Source organism: Diachasma alloeum, unplaced genomic scaffold (genome assembly GCF_001412515.2).
Source record: "Diachasma alloeum isolate Michigan unplaced genomic scaffold, Dall2.0 Dall_scaffold_78908, whole genome shotgun sequence".
Lineage (NCBI taxonomy): Eukaryota > Metazoa > Arthropoda > Insecta > Hymenoptera > Braconidae > Diachasma > Diachasma alloeum.
In genome coordinates, this window is record NW_021683643.1 from 1,550,693 (window position 1) to 1,572,447 (window position 21,755).

The following is a 21,755-nucleotide window of genomic DNA, read 5'->3' on the forward strand; positions in this document are numbered from 1 at the left end:
ATTCCCTTTTCTCCCATTCACTCAGTGTGAGGAGAAAAACCTAAAACGGCATTTTCAATGGCTTTTAAATATCAATGAACTCAAATGGCATGGAATCCAATGGGTTTATAATTTTACAAGGATTGTATACCTCGTTAATAGGCACATCATAACGTTAAAATGAAATAAATTCCAAAACCCGATCAGCTCCGGAATATGCGGCTCGTTTTCAATGGGAAAATACGTCCTCAATATTTCATAATTTATTCACTGGTTCGATTTTTACTGCCTGACCATTGCGCGGATATTCCACTGACCAGATACATTATTATTGTATAGGCTTTGTGTAGGTACACTGAGAGGAAAAATTTTTTCTACCGAAGAGATCTGATACTGAGATACTGAAGAGATCATTTTGTCGTGGTCAATCAATTTAGAGGAGACCGGGGCAAAGCGGGGTGGCCGGGGCATAGTGGGGGGGACATAAAAAAAGGCCAAAATGACGAAATTCAAGAGGTTGACGAGGGGTTGATCAGGAATCAATAAAAAGTAAAAAAAGCTAAAAAAACTTGAATATTACTAAGGAAAAATAAAAAAAAAAATGGAAGAACTCTGGAAATTCTTTCAATTCTTTCAAACACTGAAAGAAATTTTACTGATATAAAGGTCACTTTGCTACCGATGCAAGACAATACAAACAATCAGTTAGAAGTATTAGGATTTCACTTCGTAGAATTGAGATGAACAAGACACATCTAATGGATAAATTCGGAAATTTCAATTGCTAGAACAAAAACGTGCCTTTTTAGAAATCTGTATAATAAATTTGAAAAACAAAATTAATTTGATGAATAGCAAAATTTTAAAATGTTTAGAAAATCGTACAGAAAATCGTTGCAATGTACTCTTCTGTTGATAAACATGAAATTGAAGAAAAAGAATTCTCTTATGCGTACCCTATTAAAAAATCATGCTCCAAATTAAAAAATCGATTCGTCGGGACCTTCCCTACTAATTTCAGAGTGTTTCTCTCGTTTTTTGGAAATTCGAAGGGGAAAAACAAAGAAACAACATTTATAATTATTTTAAAGTTTTTGGACACTACCCCACTGTGCCCACAACTGTAATACGTCGGAGACGCGAGTTGATAATTTTAAAACGTGAGTAGTGATTGCCAAAAAGCAATATAAGTATAGAAGCTCTGACACCCGCCTCTTTGTCTTAGCACTCCGCTTTGCCCCGATCTCTCCTACTTGTAAAAAAAAAATTCCATCAAAACGGGATAATTTTCGCAGTAGTAATTATTCTCGTAAAACATTTATATATCTTTCGGGCGAATGCATTCGCTCTTCAGAGAATTATATGAGGCTCCGGTTTTATGAAGTGAATGTTATTGTGAACACTTATGAATACTTATAATCTCCATGGAACAAATGATAATTTCAGGAGGAAACTCCAATTTTCTTGCTGAAAACTGTGGTTTCCCACACAGAGAAAATCTACGGATGACTGAAACTGATAAAAGTGACACAAAAAAAGATGACTGTTATGATATTTTTATTCGTCATGTACTTTGCAATATTTTGGGATCCTGTTTTTTTTTGTTTTGAAACGTGATCTCCTCTTTTTTGTAAATTTTTTCATTTCTCTTTATTTTTTTTATATCTGAGCTGAGCATTTGACGAAGAATAATGGCCGGCATCAATCGATTTAATAGAAGTATATTGTATGGAGAAAATACCACTAAAGTAAATGACCCTACGCTCGTCTAGCGAAGGTGAACGCACCATTAGTCCAATATTTGTATCGAAATGAGTGTGAAGATACGAAGGTTTAAATTACATAGCAGAGGCGAAAGCCTTCAGAATTGGAATTCACTAATATTAATCGTATCTCACGTCTGCTAGATTCTTGAGACTGTCAAAATGATTAAAATGTCGTAGCTCGCGATATCTGAACGAGCACAGGGACAGGGACAAACATAGGCACAATTACTGATTCATTCCTCGAGAGAACTCAATTTTTCGAGAAAAAAAACACAATTTTCTCTGTCTCTCTCCAGCATCACGCGGTGAATTTTAATAAAATGGTAGCACACGACTTACCACTCTTGACTGTAGGTTGTGCCGAGGGCTCAGCCCGGAGGATTTGCGTACCTCCGAGTAACGTCAATATCGCACCGAGCAACGTGATCCCAGCCATACTCGTCTTTATTACCCGTGTGGTCTCCCTTTCACTCCTCCATGAGTAACTCCGTCTGTTTGAACGAAAACAAGAGCATTAAACACCAGGGTATTTCAGGTCAAATCGCCTATCCCACCCTCCCCCCTCCAAAGTTTGTGCGGTAAAATATCTTTCATCCTTCCGCCATTACCTCAATTCGTAAAGGCCATTTTTCACAGTTTTACTTAAAGATCTAGTGTTTCCGTAATTCTATCGATAGAATCGTGCTTTAAATTACAGAACAGTGGGCATTCAATGTTCATGGCAAACATCCCTGCCTCTTGGTGAAGAAAAACCGGGTCATCCACCCTTCTCCACGCGTTCAAACCCACATTTCGTGCACTCAATAACCCTCTCCACTGTCGTGCTACACTCCAAAACTCTAGGGAAAAAAAAACCAATAGAAGTGAGAGAAGAGAAGCGAAAGGAAGAAATAGTGACAAACTCGACGTGAAAGTGCCGTAAAGTCTCGCATGAACGAGTTTTTTTTTAAGAAGGGGTGAGGCAATGAAAAAAAACAAAGATGCGGGGTAAAGGGGAAGCGGAAGTTATTATACATCCGCTGGGTGAGGATGACGCTTCCAAAGGGCTTGCTTTTATGGGGAGGGTTGTTTATTCTGAGATGAAAAAATAAATGTCCTCTTTAGATGTACAAGATCGACGCTTATCTCGCATCTCCTGTGGATCTGCTTGTGGCTTTCGAGGGTGGAGAACAACAGGGGTAGATGAGACGAGGGGGACAGGTCTCTTTTTGGAGCAAGTGGAGGGTTAGACTGATGGTGGGATGTACAACGCTTCGTCTTGGAGTCCTGCGAAAGCCCCAACCTCACCCCAGTATCTCGTTTCTCAAGCGCACGGAGCCGAGGCAAACGTTCACCTTCGCCCTCGTTTCATCAAAGAATCCATGGAACTATTCTATTAGGACGAAATGAAACAAGTCGGAAATTGCTTTCGTCAAAACATAGTCAACATATTTTCGGTAATGAATTAACCATTTGCTTGTGAATGAAATTTTTATTACGGTGTATTTTGAATTGAATTAAATGATTCATTCAATTTAACATTGTTTAACAAGTTATTCTCTCAGAATCAAGACAATAAAATATACTTGATTCAAGTATACTTTATACTCGAATGGAAGATGGATGTTTCAATTCGAAGATGATTATTTCGCATCAGCTCGGGTTGTACCAAGCGCTCTCAAGTGTAATATAAGGGTCAAACACTAAGTGTGAGAATATAAGGGTCAAAAAGTGGGGATTAAAAAAGGAGGGTCGGAATATTAGAGTCAAAAACCGAGGGCTTGAATGTAAAGGTGAAGGAATGAGGGTCAGAATGTTGGGGTTAAAAAAGAGGGTCAGAATATTTGGATCAAAAAATTAGGGCCAGAATATAAAAGTAGAAAAAGTGGGTGTCAGGCAATGACGTTCATATAAGAGCTAAAAACGGTGATAAAGCATAATATATGACTTATATTTAGACCCTCATTGTCTGACACCCACTTTTTTTACTTTTATATTCTGACCCTAATGTTTTGACCCTAATATTCTGACCCTCAATTCTTAAGGATGTTCTACACCCTTTCTGCCAAAATTCACGTTTTTTTAATTTTTCTGGCAAACTTATGATGGAATTGACGTGAAAAAATATAACGTTTTTGCGTTTTGTCATTATTTAATGACTGACGAAAATTGAAGGTGGTGCGAACATTTTCCTGCGTTTTCTCTAAACGTATACTTATACTTAAACGTATACTACTAAAAGTATACTTTATACTCGAATGGAAGATGGATGTTTCAATTCGAAGATGATTATTTCGCATCAGCTCGGGTTGTACCAAGCGCTCTCAAGTGTAATATAAGGGTCAAACACTAAGTGTGAGAATATAAGGGTCAAAAAGTGGAGATTAAAAAAGGAGGGTCGGAATATTAGAGTCAAAAACCGAGGGCTTGAATGCAAAGGTGAAGGAATGAGGGTCAGAATGTTGGGGTTAAAAAAGAGGGTCAGAATATTTGGATCAAAAAATTAGGGCCAGAATATAAAAGTAGAAAAAGTGGGTGTCAGGCAATGACGTTCATATAAGAGCTAAAAACGGTGATAAAGCATAATATATGACTTATATTTAGACCCTCATTGTCTGACACCCACTTTTTTTACTTTTATATTCTGACCCTAATGTTTTGACCCTAATATTCTGACCCTCATTTCTTAAGGATGTTCTACACCCTTTCTGCCAAAATTCACGTTTTTTTAATTTTTCTGGCAAACTTATGATGGAATTGACGTGAAAAAATATAACGTTTTTGCGTTTTGTCATTATTTAATGACTGACGAAAATTGAAGGTGGTGCGAACATTTTCCTGCGTTTTCTCTAAACGTATACTTATACTTAAACGTATACTACTAAAAGTATACTTTATACTCGAATGGAAGATGGATGTTTCAATTCGAAGATGATTATTTCGCATCAGCTCGGGTTGTACCAAGCGCTCTCAAGTGTAATATAAGGGTCAAACACTAAGTGTGAGAATATAAGGGTCAAAAAGTGGAGATTAAAAAAGGAGGGTCGGAATATTAGAGTCAAAAACCGAGGGCTTGAATGTAAAGGTGAAGGAATGAGGGTCAGAATGTTGGGGTTAAAAAAGAGGGTCAGAATATTTGGATCAAAAAATTAGGGCCAGAATATAAAAGTAGAAAAAGTGGGTGTCAGGCAATGACGTTCATATAAGAGCTAAAAACGGTGATAAAGCATAATATATGACTTATATTTAGACCCTCATTGTCTGACACCCACTTTTTTTACTTTTACATTTTGACCCTAATGTTTTGACCCTAATATTCTGACCCTCATTTCTTAAGGATGTTCTACACCCTTTCTGCCAAAATTCACGTTTTTTTAATTTTTCTGGCAAACTTATGATGGAATTGACGTGAAAAAATATAACGTTTTTGCGTTTTGTCATTATTTAATGACTGACGAAATTTTAAGGTGGTGCGAACATTCTCCTGCGTTTTCTCTAAACTTTTGAAAAGAATCACAAAACTGTAGCAAAAACACATGAAAATTATCGCACCACTACGCAACTTCGTGAGCCATTAAAGAATGACAAACCACAAAATCGTTATATTTTTTCACGTCACTCCCATCGATAATTTGCCAGAAAAATGAAAACAACATCAATTTTAGCTAAAAGGGTGTCGAACATCCTTAACCTCCACGTTTTGACCCTTATATTCTGACACTTAGTGTCTGACCCTTATATTACACTTAAGAGGGCTTGCTACAACCCGGCCTGATACAAATGAATCATCTTCGAATTGAAATACCTATCCCCCAATTCAGTATACAATTTACTTGATTCAAATAAAATAAAAATAAAGAATAAAATAATAGTACATTAGAGTACAAGGGCACAAATTTCGTTCGAATGTATATACAGACCGCGCCTTCGGCTCGGCCTGTAAACTACACATTCGTTGAAAACGAAATTTATTACCGAGTGCTCTATAATATTTTATGTCAAATCGCTTCGCGCAGCCTGCTCAAAACTCGACTTATTGCACGGCGCGACATAAAATATATTTGAATCATGTATATTTTATACTCGAATCAAGAATAGAATATACTTGATTCAAGTGAGTTTTATACTCAATTCAGGTATTTTTTTCCGTGTTGGCAGCCAACATTGCCCCAATGGTAAAATTTTACACTTCGCCCTGAATATTGGCTTCAAAATGAATTTTTTTCAACAACAGATGATGCGATCAATCTCGTTATCGAAGTCGGTCGAACTCCTGAAGTCAAATTAGTTATTCTGACACGAAAAATTGTAATTTCCGATTGGACGGATACAATGCTTCCATTCGGAAGCAAAAGTTAATGTCATGAACCACATCCTGGAATTCGATTCAGGAGAAAAAAAAACCGAACTCTTGGCACACATATACGTACAGACATGTTATAAAAGAACATCATTTCTCCACCTTTCATAACGTTCTACATCAAGACCAGTTGATCAATTAGAACCACATGATTGGCTTAATCATCCCTTCTTATCTCCTCCTCTCCCCCCACTATTTTACTTTCAATGCAGTGCATAAACCATCGGAGAATTAAGCAGCAAATTTTCAACAGAGTAGGAACAAATCCCAGAATTTTCCCAGTAAGTTCGAAATATTTTCATACTCTTTCAATAATTTCGGTGTTCTTTCCTTCATGGAAAACTTGTTGGCGTTATTAAAAATACCAGCTAAAAATTTCCAACTCCTGAAACGCCATTTCAACCATTTTATTTATCAACATCCAACTATAAATATTTCCCTTTCGTCAGTCTTAATTGGCTCCTGAACAGAAATATTCTTTTCATTTCATTTGTTGTTCTATCGTATCTCTAATTGTCGGGAAATATAGTTGCAACGAGAGGTCTTTGTGAGGAACAACATCTTAATGAAACGGTCTTCTTTGTATCTTCTTACTTTTTTCATTGGCTCGTTCAACTGGAAGCAACTTTATCCTCTTAGAAATGTCCAATTCCCTCCCTTGTTTACTTCAGTCGTGGAGAAAGATGAAGGCGGTGGTTTGGGTGGAGGGGGGGGGGAGAGGGAGGAAGGGCCGATGTAAAAAAGAAGGGAGAGAAAAAACCGTAAAAATAATGGGAGGAAGGAAGGTGCAGAAGAAGTGGAATAAACAGAGGGGGTAAAAAAAAGAGAGAGAGTGAAATGGTCGAGGACTGGAGAAGTGGACAAGGCGGGGAGCTATCTGGCGCATCACACTCGGTAAATAAAGCTCGCTATCTTGCCTTTGGAACAAGATTTTCAATTGGAGAACGTCCGACAAGCGGAACGATTGTACTTTCAGCTATTTAATTGCGGGGCTTGTTGTCTTGGATTGAAAAAAAATAGGTTCTTCTTGTTTCATATCACTTTCTTTATTACTATTCTCATTCGAGATCATGATTATAGTCGGAAAGTATCAATTTCACTCAGAGTTTACATCATTTGAACTGCATCATTAGTTCTCCACAATTTCGTTGTTTTGACAAATCAATCAATTCCTTGAATATTATACAGAAAATTCCGACATCTATTTTCATAAACTTACAATCAATAGAATTAAATTTCAAAGTCCAACTTTATTCAGTTATTGAGATGCAGTCCGGTGGCCTGGCGTAGTGGTTAAGGCCGTTGCCTCACAACGGATAGGTTCCAGGTTCGATTCCTGGCCGGGTAGAATGGTGAGATCTAACCATTTTTAAAGTCTTGATCAATCGCCATATAGNAAAAAAAACAAAAAAAAAAAAAAAAAAAAAGTTATTGAGATGAATAAGACATTTCAGTAGCGAAGTGGTAAAACGGTACAAGTCAATTTTGATTATTGACCAGTTCTCAATGAATATCTCGGAATCTAAGGGAGATAGCAAAATGTTTGTCATAACCTTTTTTATAGAGCCAATTGATAGCTACAACAAATGTAATTATGAAAATTTCGCTATCTCTCTTAGATTCGGAAATATTCCTCAAAAACTCAACTAGAGATAAGTCGACTTAAACCGTTTTACCACTTCGCTACTGATTTTATGAACGATTTGACCTTAAATTTAATTGAAATTCCCAGCTTCAAAAAAAGTCACAATCATCAATTCAATTCAAATTATGAAATCCATGTCGTCAATTTCATGCATCCCAATTAAGAATGAACTTGAATTGAATCGAATCCGTGTGCCGCCGAATTTTTCATTTGTGCATTGATAATTACTTAATTGTTTTTCTCGTATAAAGGTTTGGAAAGTCGAAAGATAGCATTTAGCATCCTGCTTTCCATTTAAAATTTATACCTTAAAAACATCTAAGGTGACCGAGTAAAGAGCCCAGGGAATAATGTAGAGTATGAGTATACCGGTCGAATAACAATTAATTGTTGAATTGAATCTGTTCGCATTCCGAATGTATTGACTGGAATTTGTATGAAACAATTCCATAATCAAAAGAATTGATGGGGTTTTTCCGGATATTTAACGAGGGCCGACTGACTCTGTACTAATCATATCAGAGGAGATATCACATCTGCGGTGGAATTCAGTGATACTCATCGTCCTTCAGCATAAACGTCCATTGTTCCATGCCTTCTGCGTACAACTGCGAATAACCAGGGGAATGGGGGAGGGTAAATGCCAGATCGTACGTCACTAATGGGCCGCAGAGGCTCGAGCCCAGATGTCTCCCTCGAATGACAAATGCAGCGATCGGCTGTCTAGCTTGGTCCATGGAATTGCAGAATACTACCTGCATCGTGTGTATTGGGGTAGACCCCACGTGACACTGGAAAGGGATTCTAGTTCTCCCTGTCAACGGGCATTCATGGAGTAACATGGTCTTGTGGCACGCGTGCAGGAAGAACACCTGCTAACCGGCTTCGTAAGCCCCTTGATCATTGCATTCTGTCAGTTTCAATGATGCTGATGCGCATGATCATCGTTGGAATGATATTTGGATTTGGTCGATTGATCGCGAATTTCGGTTGTGATCATCTGTTCTGGGAGACGGTTTGGGTGTGATCATTTGTTGTGGGGGATTGGAGCTTTCAGTTTGATGATAGACTGTGGGCTCACCATAGGGAGAAAAAGGTCGAGGAAACATCACTGAGAAAGCCCCGCACAGTGCAGTAGTGATGTTCAAGAGAGCAATCAAGAAAATAGTGACATTCCATATTTTACTGAGAATTCTTCCCATCCAAATTTCAGCTAATAGAATTCCACTATTCGACGGGTATTTTATATCAGTAGCGAAGTGGTAAAACGGGTCAAGTCGACTTATCTCTTAGTTGAGTTTTTGAAGAATATCTCCGAATCTAAAGGAGATAATGGAATTTTAATAATAATCCTTTTTATAGAGAAAATTGAGTGCTACAGGAAAGGTCTTGACCAAAATTTAGCTATCTCCCTTAGATTCCTAGGTATTCACTAAAAATTGGTCAATAGTCAAAATCGACTTAAACTGTTTTACCACTTCGCTACTGATGTAGTCAACACGGTGTTCAACTGATAATTTTTGATAATCCAACTGGTAATTTTTCATGTCGATATATATATAAAAAACAAAAAAATTTCTGGTCGAGTGAGCCCCTCATTGGAACTGACAGATGGATTTTGTCTCATAATGCAATTCTCTTGGCTGAAATTTGGATAGAAATATTTTCTTCCGAACACCGCTCGAGCTTCAAAATTAATCAAGTTTCCCTCAAGGTTCCCTGCATAGAAAAGAACTCGTCAATTTTTTCAGGAAAAATCACTCCTGCTTTGCACTCGTGATTTTTTAACCTAAAAACTTGAGTCCTTCGTTTCTTTGCAACGAATCTATCGGGAAATCCCTAATAATTTTGAAGCTCTTGCGGGATTACATACGATAATTTTCTCCATTCTGAAATTTCAAGGGACCTATCACTTGATAAAAATTTCCGAAATTTTTAACTGTACAGAAATTCCCATTTCAATACGCTGTTAGAAAAAAAATGAAATTTTAGGTTTCACTGAAAATTCAGTAAAATTACAGAATTTTAAGTGGCATAAAGACGAGAATTCCTCAATTTATTTTAATTTCCAACCTAACACGAATATTCAGTGTCACCGACGGCGGTGGCTGTGTGGTTAGAGTGGAGATTGGCATGCGGGAAACACGGGTTCGATTCCCGGCTGGGGGGGGGGGGGGGGGAGTTGTGACACTCTAAATCTCACGGTTTCATTGTCGAGCGGGAGTCTCGCAAGAGACGACTGTACCTGGGCAGGTTTTTCCCTCAAATGAGATTTTCCCTTGTCCTTCGGCGAATGCGGTACAGGGGGTTCTGGGGTGGGAAGGGAACAAATCGTAAAGACCCGAAATGGTATACGAGAAGGAAAAATAAATATTCAGTGTCAAATTACGTTGAATTTTCAATGAAGTCTGAAATTTCATTATTGTTTTCCCCTTAAATCGCATTTAGTGTCACTGTCCTGAAAATTCAAGAATATATTTCCCCGAATTTTCTGGTTTTCCATTGATTTTCAGAGAAAAATGGAACGGAAATATACAGTTCTGTTTGATTTTTCCACGACAGTCTGAATTTTCAATGACAACATTTCCTGAAATTTCAGTGGAACTTAAACACGATAAAAATTTCAGAAATTTTGTACTTAAAATTCAGACGAAAATTTTTAACAGTGTACTTCAATCTTCAAAAAATTACAACAGTTTAATCGATTCGTAATTAGTCTTGGAGTTGTTTAACTCGTGTGTTATTTTAACACTGTATTTGAAATATTTAACTGGTATATTTCATTTAAATGATGCAGAAGGCGTTGAATTTCGTTCTAAGAATCCAACTGAATGTACATTCCCATTCATCACATTCGAAGTAATTGATTCAGAATTTCTCTGAATTGTTGGTATTTCAAGAGAATGTAATTCCGTGTTTTCAGAGGACAAACAATGTCAAGACATTTCATTGAAATTTAAATTTATATTCTCAGTATTCGTACTGTACAAATATTTGAATTCAGAAGATTATTCATATTATGAAAGTACTTCTTCTTTTTTCCTCCCAATTATAGCCCTTAAATTTTTTTCCCCCAATTTACCTGATAAAAATATGTTCATTTGATCAGCGACAAATCAAGCGTAATGCGACTCTCATTATATCGAAAATCCTCGTTATCGACGCTCATTAATGTGATTATTGTCGAACTAGCGGAGCGTGAACTGAAGCCCTCGTCCGCCTGCCTCTACCATTCGTTTTTTAACTATCATTAATGCTCAACTTGGAGCCGTTGGACTTTCTTAACCCCTGTCAAACATGATTAAACAAATGAGAAAAAACTGAAGTATTTGTCACAATCGAACGACACAAAAAGCCCAATATCCCGGGGTATTATTCATTCCCATCTCCTCCCCAGTTCTGCGTTTTTGTCCCGTTTCTTTTGGTAATAAACGTGAAATCCCCGAGGGTGTTGTTTTGTCGCGCTGGGTGTAAACTGGCAACAAACACAAGAGGACGGAATAAATAATGCGATCCGTTCGTTTCCACGGGTCTCACCCGTGCTCATTTCACTCAACTTTTTCATCATATTTTGGTTTTATTTTTCGTTCGCTTTTCCTCTTTCATTTCACACTCACGCAGATAAAAAATAAAGAAATAAAGCATAATAAAGCATAACAAAGGAAATAACGCATAAAGACCAAGAAAAAAATAGTTCTTCAGTGAAAAATAGTGAAATAAAAAATATTCAGTACTGCCCGATGGGTTTGTTTGTATGCAGAGAACCTTGAGGGAAATACCGGATAAATTTTGAAGCTCCAGTGATGTTCGGGAGGCAACTTTGCCACACTTTAAAAAAAAAATGAAATTTCATGAACTACTAATCTTCAGGGCAGTGACACTGAATGCGATTTAAGAGGAAAAAAATCATGAAATTTCAGGTTTCATTGAAAATTCAGTAGAATTCCAGAATTTTAAGCAGCTTCAAGACGAGAATTCCTTAATTTATTTGAATTTCCAATCTAATATGAGTATTCAGTGCCCAATTACATGGCAGTGTCTATTTACCAGCTCCACGGTAAATTGGACCGTGGATATACGGGACGTTTTCCGGTGGATTCAAGGTAATTTCTATCGTGGATATATGTAAGATCGTGGACCCTCAACTTTTACTTCTCAAATTAAATCTAGACAATGAATTAGACACATCGAATCAATTGATAAGTGATATGCAGGCAGTAGACTAGTAAATAATTTTCTCAAAATATTAATTCGTTGAATACGAATATCAGTCTAGATTAACGTACGAGACGTATCGAACTGTGGTTCCTTTTCTGAAACAGACACATTTATGTAAACTACCTAATCCAGTCACTGGTGATTGTTGAATTAACTATTTAAAGACAAAAATACTTCCGTTTAATGAATATAATTTTGAAACATTGAAATTTAGAGTCAAGTGGACATGAAAATGGAAAAATGCGAGGTATGAAACACCTTCTTGATATTTTTGGAATACAATTCTTCTAGGGGAGCTCAAATTCGAATTGTCCACATCAATTTTACTAGACTAAACGCAAACAAAAGATGAAATAAATCGTTTTTTACATTTTATGTGAACGTTTTCTCAACAATATTCACATTTGTCTAATGGGGTCCGAGTGCAGGAGTGGGTGCCACAATATAGTGCAAATAATTTTAAGGATGATTTCCCAACCAGGGGACTCCTAGACCCCACTCCATGTGATTTTGTTCCTGAATATTCATATTCAATTGAAAATTCAGTCAACTTGTGAAATTTCTGTCTCGCTGCCACTGAAAACTCATGAATTTCCTTGAATTATACCTAAAACTTGAAATTTCATAACCATTTTTCCCCTAAATCCAATTTAATATCACTCTCCTGAGAATTACTATCATATTTTTCATGTAATTTTAAAAGATTTTGAACAGTGTGGGATAATTTTTGATGAGTTTAGTAATTCTCACGTTTAGTAAATTTTACCCCGTTGGCCCGGAAAAATTTAGTATTAATCTCGGACTTTTTCTGCTATTTAAGGTAAAAAAAAGTACTGGAAATCGAGGTTGCTGCACGGTTACTTGACTTGTTTGGTAATTTTTCTCCAACTTTTGTCTCCGTGCATGATTTTTGAAATTCTTCTAGGGATGTGCATCTCTGTTTTAGGACGTAACAGCACCACAAAACGAAATTCACAGTTGAGAAATGCAAAATTTGCATTTTATTCGTAAGACTTTTTATTTTTACAAGATGTGAATTTTTTCTTGGGCTCAAATGAAAGAGCGGGTCGAGAAATGGCGTGCTAATGTCTCTAAACATGACAGATGTCTCTAAAGATGATGTCTGTTTTCAACTGAAAAGCAGAGTTGTAACAACATTGTCCACTGGGGTTTAGGAGTTCCCCTGGTTCAAAACCATCTTTAGAGGCATCAGCACGCCATTTCTCGACCCGCTCTTTCATTTGAGCCCAAAAAAACATTCATATCTTGTCTGACATCGCTGTTATAAACTCTGGTTTTCAACTCTGGTTTTCTTCGGAAAATTTCACAATTTTCGAGATAACCATAGATCACAGATTTTTCTCGAATTATTTGGGAAACCGAAGAATTTTCGTGAATTTTGTAGAGTTTAGAATTTATGTATGAAAATCTGAAAAGCAAGAATTGATCATTTTGGCGTGTGATAAATATGAAAAAATTAAAATTTGGGAAGTGAAGAATAATTTGTGAGTTAAAAAAATTTAGAAATACTGTTTTTTTTTCTCATGATCAACAATTAGGCGATTTAGATATGTTTTGATATAAAGATCAACTTCACACATGAAAAAATAAAAAATATGACGCAGGAAAAATTTTTTGGCATTTGAAGAATTTGAAAATACCGGGTTTTTTTTCAGCGACTACTTCACGTGACTCATTGACCAATCAGAATTGAGGATTACCGATCAGGCAGTTTCGAGATATTTCGATATAAAACAACTTCACGCTTCTTTCATCTTTAGTAAATAGTACACTGAGAAGAAAAAGGCCTCGAAAAATGTATCGTTAGAATAATCGACGCATTTTTCAAGCATGCTCCGTCAGTATCACCTCGCCCATCCATCCCTCAACATTTTTCCTTAGCGATAGAAATTGAAAGAGACAAGGGATGGATGAAAAATGGAATGGAGTGAAGAAAACAGACATTGTAGTAGAGAAAATTGGCAACGACTACGTACCTTTTACCGTAAAACGAGTAAGTGTGATCGTTGCTGATACAGTCAGTGAGAGAATGAAGAAGGAATACGTGCGATAGGAAGAATAACCCGGCGAGAGCCAGTAAAACTCGAATGTTTTTCCTGGGTGACCCCTCGTGAAGTACATCTGGGACTGGGGCTAGGGACGCCCGAGGAAACAAGAGAGAGACTACGGGTGTCTCTGATTCTCAGATAAGAACCTGGACGATTATTTTATAGCCTCTATGAGTTTTTATATGAGGATGAAGGGGTGGGATAACGGATAATACTGAAGTTGGCTAACTCCTGGTAATATAGTCTATCTGACAAATAAAATAAACTGTAGGAGAGAATTGAGTAGAGGAGAGATGGAACAAAACACAAGAGCAAACAAGAGTGGAAAAAATAGGTGAGAAGGAGAAAAATTGAATGGAAGAGGATGTTCTTGGCGTTTGAGAACGAGATACCTCTGTGTGCACTCGATGGTCTCCAATCACAATTGTTGATCGCACAGTAAACTACGAGTGTGAAGGAATTGAAGAGGAGAACAGCACTTTTAGAAAGTACTGGGTAAATTTTTCAGTGAAAGAAGAAACTGAAAAATTAAAAACTGAACTCCAGAGGAGTGAGTTATTGTTGAATAGTTGAGAAAGAGAAAAAGAGGATTTTTTTTTCTCCTCAAAATTTGGATTTTTCAACTATGCGAAAGACCTCAGTATCGATACATTTTTCTTCTTTTATCCTTGGGATTTTTCGGTTTGTCTAGTAGTTTTAGTAGTATCTAATCATCACTACCCAAATGGTTCTTAAGAATTCTTCTTGAGGATATCCAAGTGTGTTTCATAGTTTGGTATAGACTATCCTATAGATTCAACTATTTTTAATCACGAAATTTGTCGATGAAATTGCGTGAGAAAAATTTGATAGAAATAATGGATATTCCGCGTCATTCAAATTACATTTTGCACAGAATCATTATTTTTTCAACATTCATTTGTTTATAAATAAATAATTGAAATTGTTTAAACTTTCGGAAACCTTATTTTTTTAGGCATGAAATCGATTTCTGGTAAAATTCGGAATATTAATAAATTTGTTATGATTCCAAACAAATGAATTTCATGGTGGGAAATTGATTGTTTATAAATTAATTATAGAAAATGCTCGTAATTTTCGAAAATTGAATTTTTTTCATTATTTCATCAATGTTCCTCCAAATGTAAACTTTCTACTTTTTTCAGATTTTGAAAATGTTTCTAACGGTTTAATATATTTTACAGTTTGGTGCAGATTACACTATAGATTTAACCATTTTCAATCATGAAATGTGTCAACTAAATTTCGTGAGAAAAATTTAAAAGAAATCATGAATATTCAGCGTCATTCAAATTACATTTTGCACAGAATTATAATTTTTTTAACATTCATTTGTTTATAAATAAATAATTGAGATTGTTTAAACTTTCGGAAACCTTATTTTTTTAGGCATGAAATCGATTTTTGGTAAAATTCTGAATATTAACAAATTTGTTATGATTCCAAACCAATCTTTTTGATGGTGGGAAATTGATGGTTTATAAATTAATTATAAAAAATGTTCGTCATTTTCAAAAATTGCAATTTTTTAATTATTTCATCAATCTTCCTCCAAATTTAAACTTTCTAATTTTTGTAAATTCAGGCCTGCAACGTTGAAATAATAAAAGCATTGTAAAATGTCCGGAAACTTGGGGTTAAATGGGGCTCAAATGAAAGCTATGATGTTCAACTACAAAACTAAAAAAGCATTTGACTGGAGAAAAAATAGCCAAAGAACCTATATATCCTCAAGTACCATGGACCCAGTATTTTTTGTCTCTAGATTTCAGTACCCCGGAGTCCTGTGTTGATATCCTCAAAAAGTCTTCACCGGGAGTTCAACTGGAAAATTGCTAACAGTGTGCGACGTGAAAAGCATCAAACTCCTCTACTATGAAATATAACGGAGAAATAACTCTTACCGTCGCACCGCACCTTTCGACCGAGGGAGCTCCCATGCATCTTAAATTCCGAATTTTATTCGCTGGGGGGTATGTACATTTACGAGGGGGGTCAAGAGGAAGGGCGTACCTTTAACGTATGTTTTCCACTGAAAATATGCGCCAAGAGGTAAACCCGGGCGGATGCGCGACGCGAGCGTGTAATATAATGACGCACGTTCCGCCCCCTGAATTTTCGCAGTAGTAAATTTTTTATGTTACGAGCCACCAAAGCGAGTATTCTTTTCTGCAGAGGCCCTCATCCACTCCTGTGGAATATGCAAACACTCGACTTTTGGAGAAAAATGGGTGTGTGTAACACACACGGAAAAAAGTTGGATAAAAATTACTCAACAAATCAACTAATCGTGAAGCGCAATTCAATTCTAGGTCTTTTTGACTCCGTATAATATTCTCCAATTTTTCTTCGCTCGCTCCGAAAAATCTACTAAACGTCAGGATAATTTGCCCCTAAAATATGAAATTTATCCGTAATTCCATCAAAAATGACGCCAGTGAATCTTACGCAATGCACTGAGAGAAAAATTTCCTGGTATACAATTTAAAATTCTTGTCTTAACTTTCCGGTAAACTTGTTGGAAATTTTTATAGAATTTAATTACCACAGAAATTCCAAGAAATTTCGTCATTAATAATTCAGAATTTCGTGGAAAAATCAAAGGGAACTATAAATTTCAGTTCTTTTGTTCTCTGAAAATGAATAGAAAACCAGCAAATTCCGGTAAATATATTCTTGAATTTTCAGGGTAATGACACTGGATGCGATTTAGAGAAAATTCAATGTAATTTGGCATTGAATATTCATATTATATTGGAAATGCAAATAAATTAAGGAATTTTCGTCTTTATGCTGCGTAAAATTCTGGAATTTTACGCAATTTTCAATGAAACCTGAAATTTCATGAATGTTTTCCCCTCAATCGCATTCAGTGTCACTGTCCTTAAAATTCGTAGTCAACTGTCAATGAAATTTCATTTTTTTTATAACAGTGTATGTAGGCCATATTTACTTGAGAGAAGTAAATTATTTTCAACGGCTTCAATCTCAGAATGTTTGCACAGGGAACCCTAATTTTTGCATCTACAGATGTCATTTTTTCATTAAACGAATCGTAAGATGTTAGAAATTTTTTTGAAAATTAACCCATAGTTGCACTTGAATGCTCAATGTTGTGAATTTGAATTCAATTTAAGATGAAATCGTTCATGGATTGTCTCATTCAGATTGGAAATTCAGGATAATTGGGTTTTCCATGTTAGATTATCACTGATATTTCGATGACATCTAGAATTTTCAAAATCACTGCGGAAATTGAACATCACATCCAACGAATTTTCAAGTTATTTATTAATTTTCATTATCATGTGGACCTTAAAATTGCAATTATATTGAATACTCCAGAATTTAATTGATTTTTCAATAAGAAAATACATGAAAATTTCGTGTGAATGAGCGATTGTTAAAAATTTCAAGATTTTTTACTTGAAATTCCAGGAGTAATTCTCTAATAGTGTACCCCCAATAAGCATTTTTTATCGAAAACCATTTCGCGTCATGATTACCTTTCGTACAGTAAAATTTGCCGAAATTTTCCAGCTAGTTCCTCTCCAATTTTTTTCTCTGTGTAGGAGTTATTGTTTCTCAATTGAAAAACATGACCTGCTTCTCTCAAGTACTTTAAAAGATATTGCAAGAATGAAATTTAAAAAATAAAACGTTTTTCATCTGCTTCTCGAATTTATTGGAGCAGAATAATTTGTCTTTATTCAATCTTCGATGGAGTCTCCATATTTCTCAGTACCACTCATACAATCTGAAACTGAATATTCCGATGGAATGAAGGAGATTATCAGGTTTCTCCAGGAAGTCTCAAAGAAATGGAACTGAATTCACAAGAGAATGCCACTTTAGACATGAGAACAGAAGACGGTGGTGTCTGTTTAATATGTCATTCGTATTTGAAGGTCGAAACATAATTTCACTTCGATCTGAGCCTGCAATTACTATCAATTGTCAAAATCCTTACGATGAAAATGCGTGAGGATTTTGAGAATATTCTTCCTACATTATAGTAGATTTGATATATTGCGTGGGGGAGAATGTGAGGCCAGAGAGCTTTTCGAAATTCATATAGCGCTAATATTGCATTCCATGAGCGATTAAACTCACTTATGAATAATAAAAATAATGACCTCGTACACATGTGGCCCCTTTTTATTAATTTATTGATTTCAATTCATTTAATTTAATATTTTTCTCTTCTCCGGCGGCAGATAATTTTATTATCGAATTTTTATTGTTATTACTCTGTGGGATTGTTAATAGGTTATGGATCGGTTTTTTAGAAAAATATAAAATTCAGTTTTTAAGTTTTTAGCCTGCAAAACTTGACATGTTCATCTGTTCACAACGAAGCTTTTGGAAAATATCTGATACTTTCACGATACCGAACCCACACCCGACCGGGGTATCTGATCCTTTCTGAAGGTTTCGGACATTTCAACTGAAAATTAGTGATGATGTCACAGAGAAATTAGTGATACTATCTCTAAAAATTAATTAATTACGGACGAAATCATTCAAATCCAAAATTCCGAATCCCTAAAAACTTGGGGATAGATTTCGAAAAATTTAGGATAGATCACTAAAGATCTGTGAAATGTCCGTGAAAATCAAAACTTTTTTTCCCACCGTTGATTTTAATCTAATAATTGTCCTAAAATATACAGTTTCCATTAATTTTGCCATGAAATTCTAAATTTTCAATAACAAAATAACTCGAAATTTCTGTACAACTATCATGTCGTAATTTCTACAAAGTATAGTAAACCATTGGAACACTGCAGTTCTCAATTAAGAAAAATAAATATTCTTAAATACATGCAAATTTCGTGTGAATGAGTGATTGTTAAAAATTTCAAGGTTTTTTATTTGAAATTTCAGGAGTAATTTTCCTAACAGTGTACCCCCAATAAGTATTTGTTTTTAATTACCAACAGAATCATTCAAATCCAAAATTCCGAATCCCTAAAAACTTACTGATAGATTTCTAAAAATGAATCAGTGAAATGTCCGTGAAAATCAAAACTTTTTTTTCCACCTTTGATTTTAATCGAATATTTGAACTAAAATATACAGTTTCCATTAATTTTTCTCTGAAATTCTAAATTATGAATAACAAAATAACTCCAAATTTCTGTGCAATGATCATGTGGTAATTTCCACAAAGTATACCAAAAAATTGGAACAGTGCAGTTCTCAATTAATAAAAATGAATATTCTTAATTCAGTAATTTTCTCTGATATTTGATGTAGGAAGTGAAATAATGAAAAATAAACCTGCTCTTCCGCAATCCTTCTCCGTAACGAGGATAATTACGAAATCAAGGGGGTCTTTAGGCGGTTGGGATTCGCTCGGGAATGAGACACGTCGAGTTTTTAACATTTAACTGTGAAACAAAGTCAAAGAAGTTTTTCTTTTAAGAAACACGGGTAATGAAATACCACGAGAATAACCAACGAGGTGGGCCGAGAGTTGGGTCGATGTGAGAGCTAGATGGGTTGGGTACTTCCTAGGAAGGCATTAAAATTCCTTCGTTGGCATCAAGTCGTCGGCTTGATTAATCTTCATGTTTCCAGGGTTGGAGAGAACCTCTGAGGGTTGGTACAATAAGATGGAGCAGTTGGTGAGATGAGTCGGGAGGGGGGAGGGGAGCGGGGAGAGATATGATGAGGGAGAGATGGTTGGATAAGAGACTCTTTCCTCGACGTCAAATAAGGGATGAGGGACAAACTCCAAGGGCTTGATGAGCCCAGCCTGAGTGTTGAATCGAACAATGAGAGAAAAAATAAACGAATATCACGAAAAACATTTCTTGAGCTATGGAAATAGCGTAAGTGTTCGATAAAGCCGGGCGGAGGAAAAATTTCTGGAAAAATTCATGTGCTAATTAATAATTTTGAAATTATGATGCCCCTATTAATTTTTCCGGTGCTACACAAAAATAAAAGTTGAATAAAAATTGCATGGAAAATCGGGACAAATTTTACTGTTCGAAAGGTAATCCTGGAGCGGAATGGAATTTAATGAAAAAATAGTGGTTTGTGAAGGTATTTTATGATTCGTTCGGTGAAAAAGATACATCTATGGGTACAAAAATTGTCCTACACGGAGAGAAATATTCAGTAAATATTACGGAACAATTCACGTAATTTGCAATGGAGAATCGTTTTCCAGCAATTTTTATAGGAATGGAAGAGAAGAAATCTGAAACTTTCAGTGAATTCTCAGGTTCATCACCGCACAAAGTACAAAATTGTCACGTAATTTTTCCCGAAAAAGTAAACCCGTACAGAAACTTCCCGACTTATTATACCTCCAAAATCAAAAATTCTTGAACGTTCAACAATTTTTATGAAGTTGGTGAGTTATTTCTACGTTCCGTTCCATAAAATTTGTCAATCGTTGGGGAAAAATTACGGAACGACTTGTTGTCCCCACAACGGTGAGTCATCAGACGGGTGGTAATTTTTACGGACCAAATCGTAGAATTTACGGGGCGATTCGTACACTTTCAGTTCCGACTCACACTTTTTATTGAATTTTACTTCGCTCGCGGATTACGTTTCGAAACTTAATTTTTGACTTAATTTTTCTCCGATATACACTGTTAGAATTTTTTTTAAAATTAAGCGATAGTTGCACTTGAATTGATGGATATTCAGTTGCACTGAATAATTGGATTTTCTGTGTTGGATTATCATTGATATGTCAATGACATCTAGAATTTTCAAATTCATTGCGGAAATTATTCATTATTCATATTATTATTTTTATTTTTATTAGCCTGTGGACTCAAAAATTGCAATTCCATAGGATATTCTTGAATTCAACTGATTTTTCAATATCAAAATACATGACAATTTCGTGTGAATGAGTAGTTGTTAAAAATTTCAAGATTTTCTACTTAAAATTTCATGAATAATTTTCTAACAGTGTTGACTTGTTCAGTAATGTTTTTCCATCATGTACACAATAATTTACCGCCAAAACTGCCGGAATTAATTTTTTCCGCTAATTCTTCATTTTAACACACATCTAATCGACCTCCAACATATGAAAAATCTCACTACAATCCCGCTGCTTTGAAATTTCACCGTACACTCTTAGAAATTTCTGGAAATTTCAGTCACAGGCTCATCTGAATTTTCGATGTTATGAGTTTGAATTCAATTTCAAATGAAAGCGTTCACAAAATTTCTCCATCATCTTGAAAATCAAGCAAATTGGGTTTTTCATGTTAGACAATCATTCATTTTTCAATGAAAACTTGAATTTCCAAATTCATCGTGAAAATTGAACATCACACACAATTCAATTTTCAATAGATTGAGAATTCACAAAAATTGTGGCCTGAATTTCCAAACCTTTCAACATTTGTCGCCGCCCTATAAACCTGAAAATCCAGAATTACTTGACTATTCAAGAAATCGACTGATTCCTCAACGAAGAAATATACAGAAATTCCACGTAACTTTGTCATTGTTAAAAATTTCAAGCTTCTTCACTTGAAATCTCAAGAGTAATTTTCTAACAGTGTAGTCTCTCCTTAAGATTCTCCACCTTATCATCCGAACGAAAGAGGCAGTGAATTTCCCAGGGAATGAGCGCGGGGATTGGGTATATCACGAAAAAGTGAAACACGAAACCTACGGGAAATGGACGTCGAAGACAATTGGGAGAAGAGCGAATGAGATCGGTGGGGGGGGGGGGG

The 21,755-nt window shown here is 35.7% G+C and overlaps 1 protein-coding gene across 1 annotated transcript in view; it reads right to left on the reverse strand.

The window, feature by feature from the left end:
* LOC107047839 (lachesin) overlaps positions 1 to 21,755 on the reverse strand; it is a 213,754-nt gene that overhangs the window by 189,947 nt on the left and 2,052 nt on the right. Inside the window, exon 2 of the mRNA XM_015270695.1 lies at positions 2,085 to 2,236. Coding sequence (XP_015126181.1) covers positions 2,085 to 2,181 — 97 coding nt within the window. The 5' untranslated portion in view covers positions 2,182 to 2,236. The remainder of the gene's footprint in view (positions 1 to 2,084; positions 2,237 to 21,755) is intronic.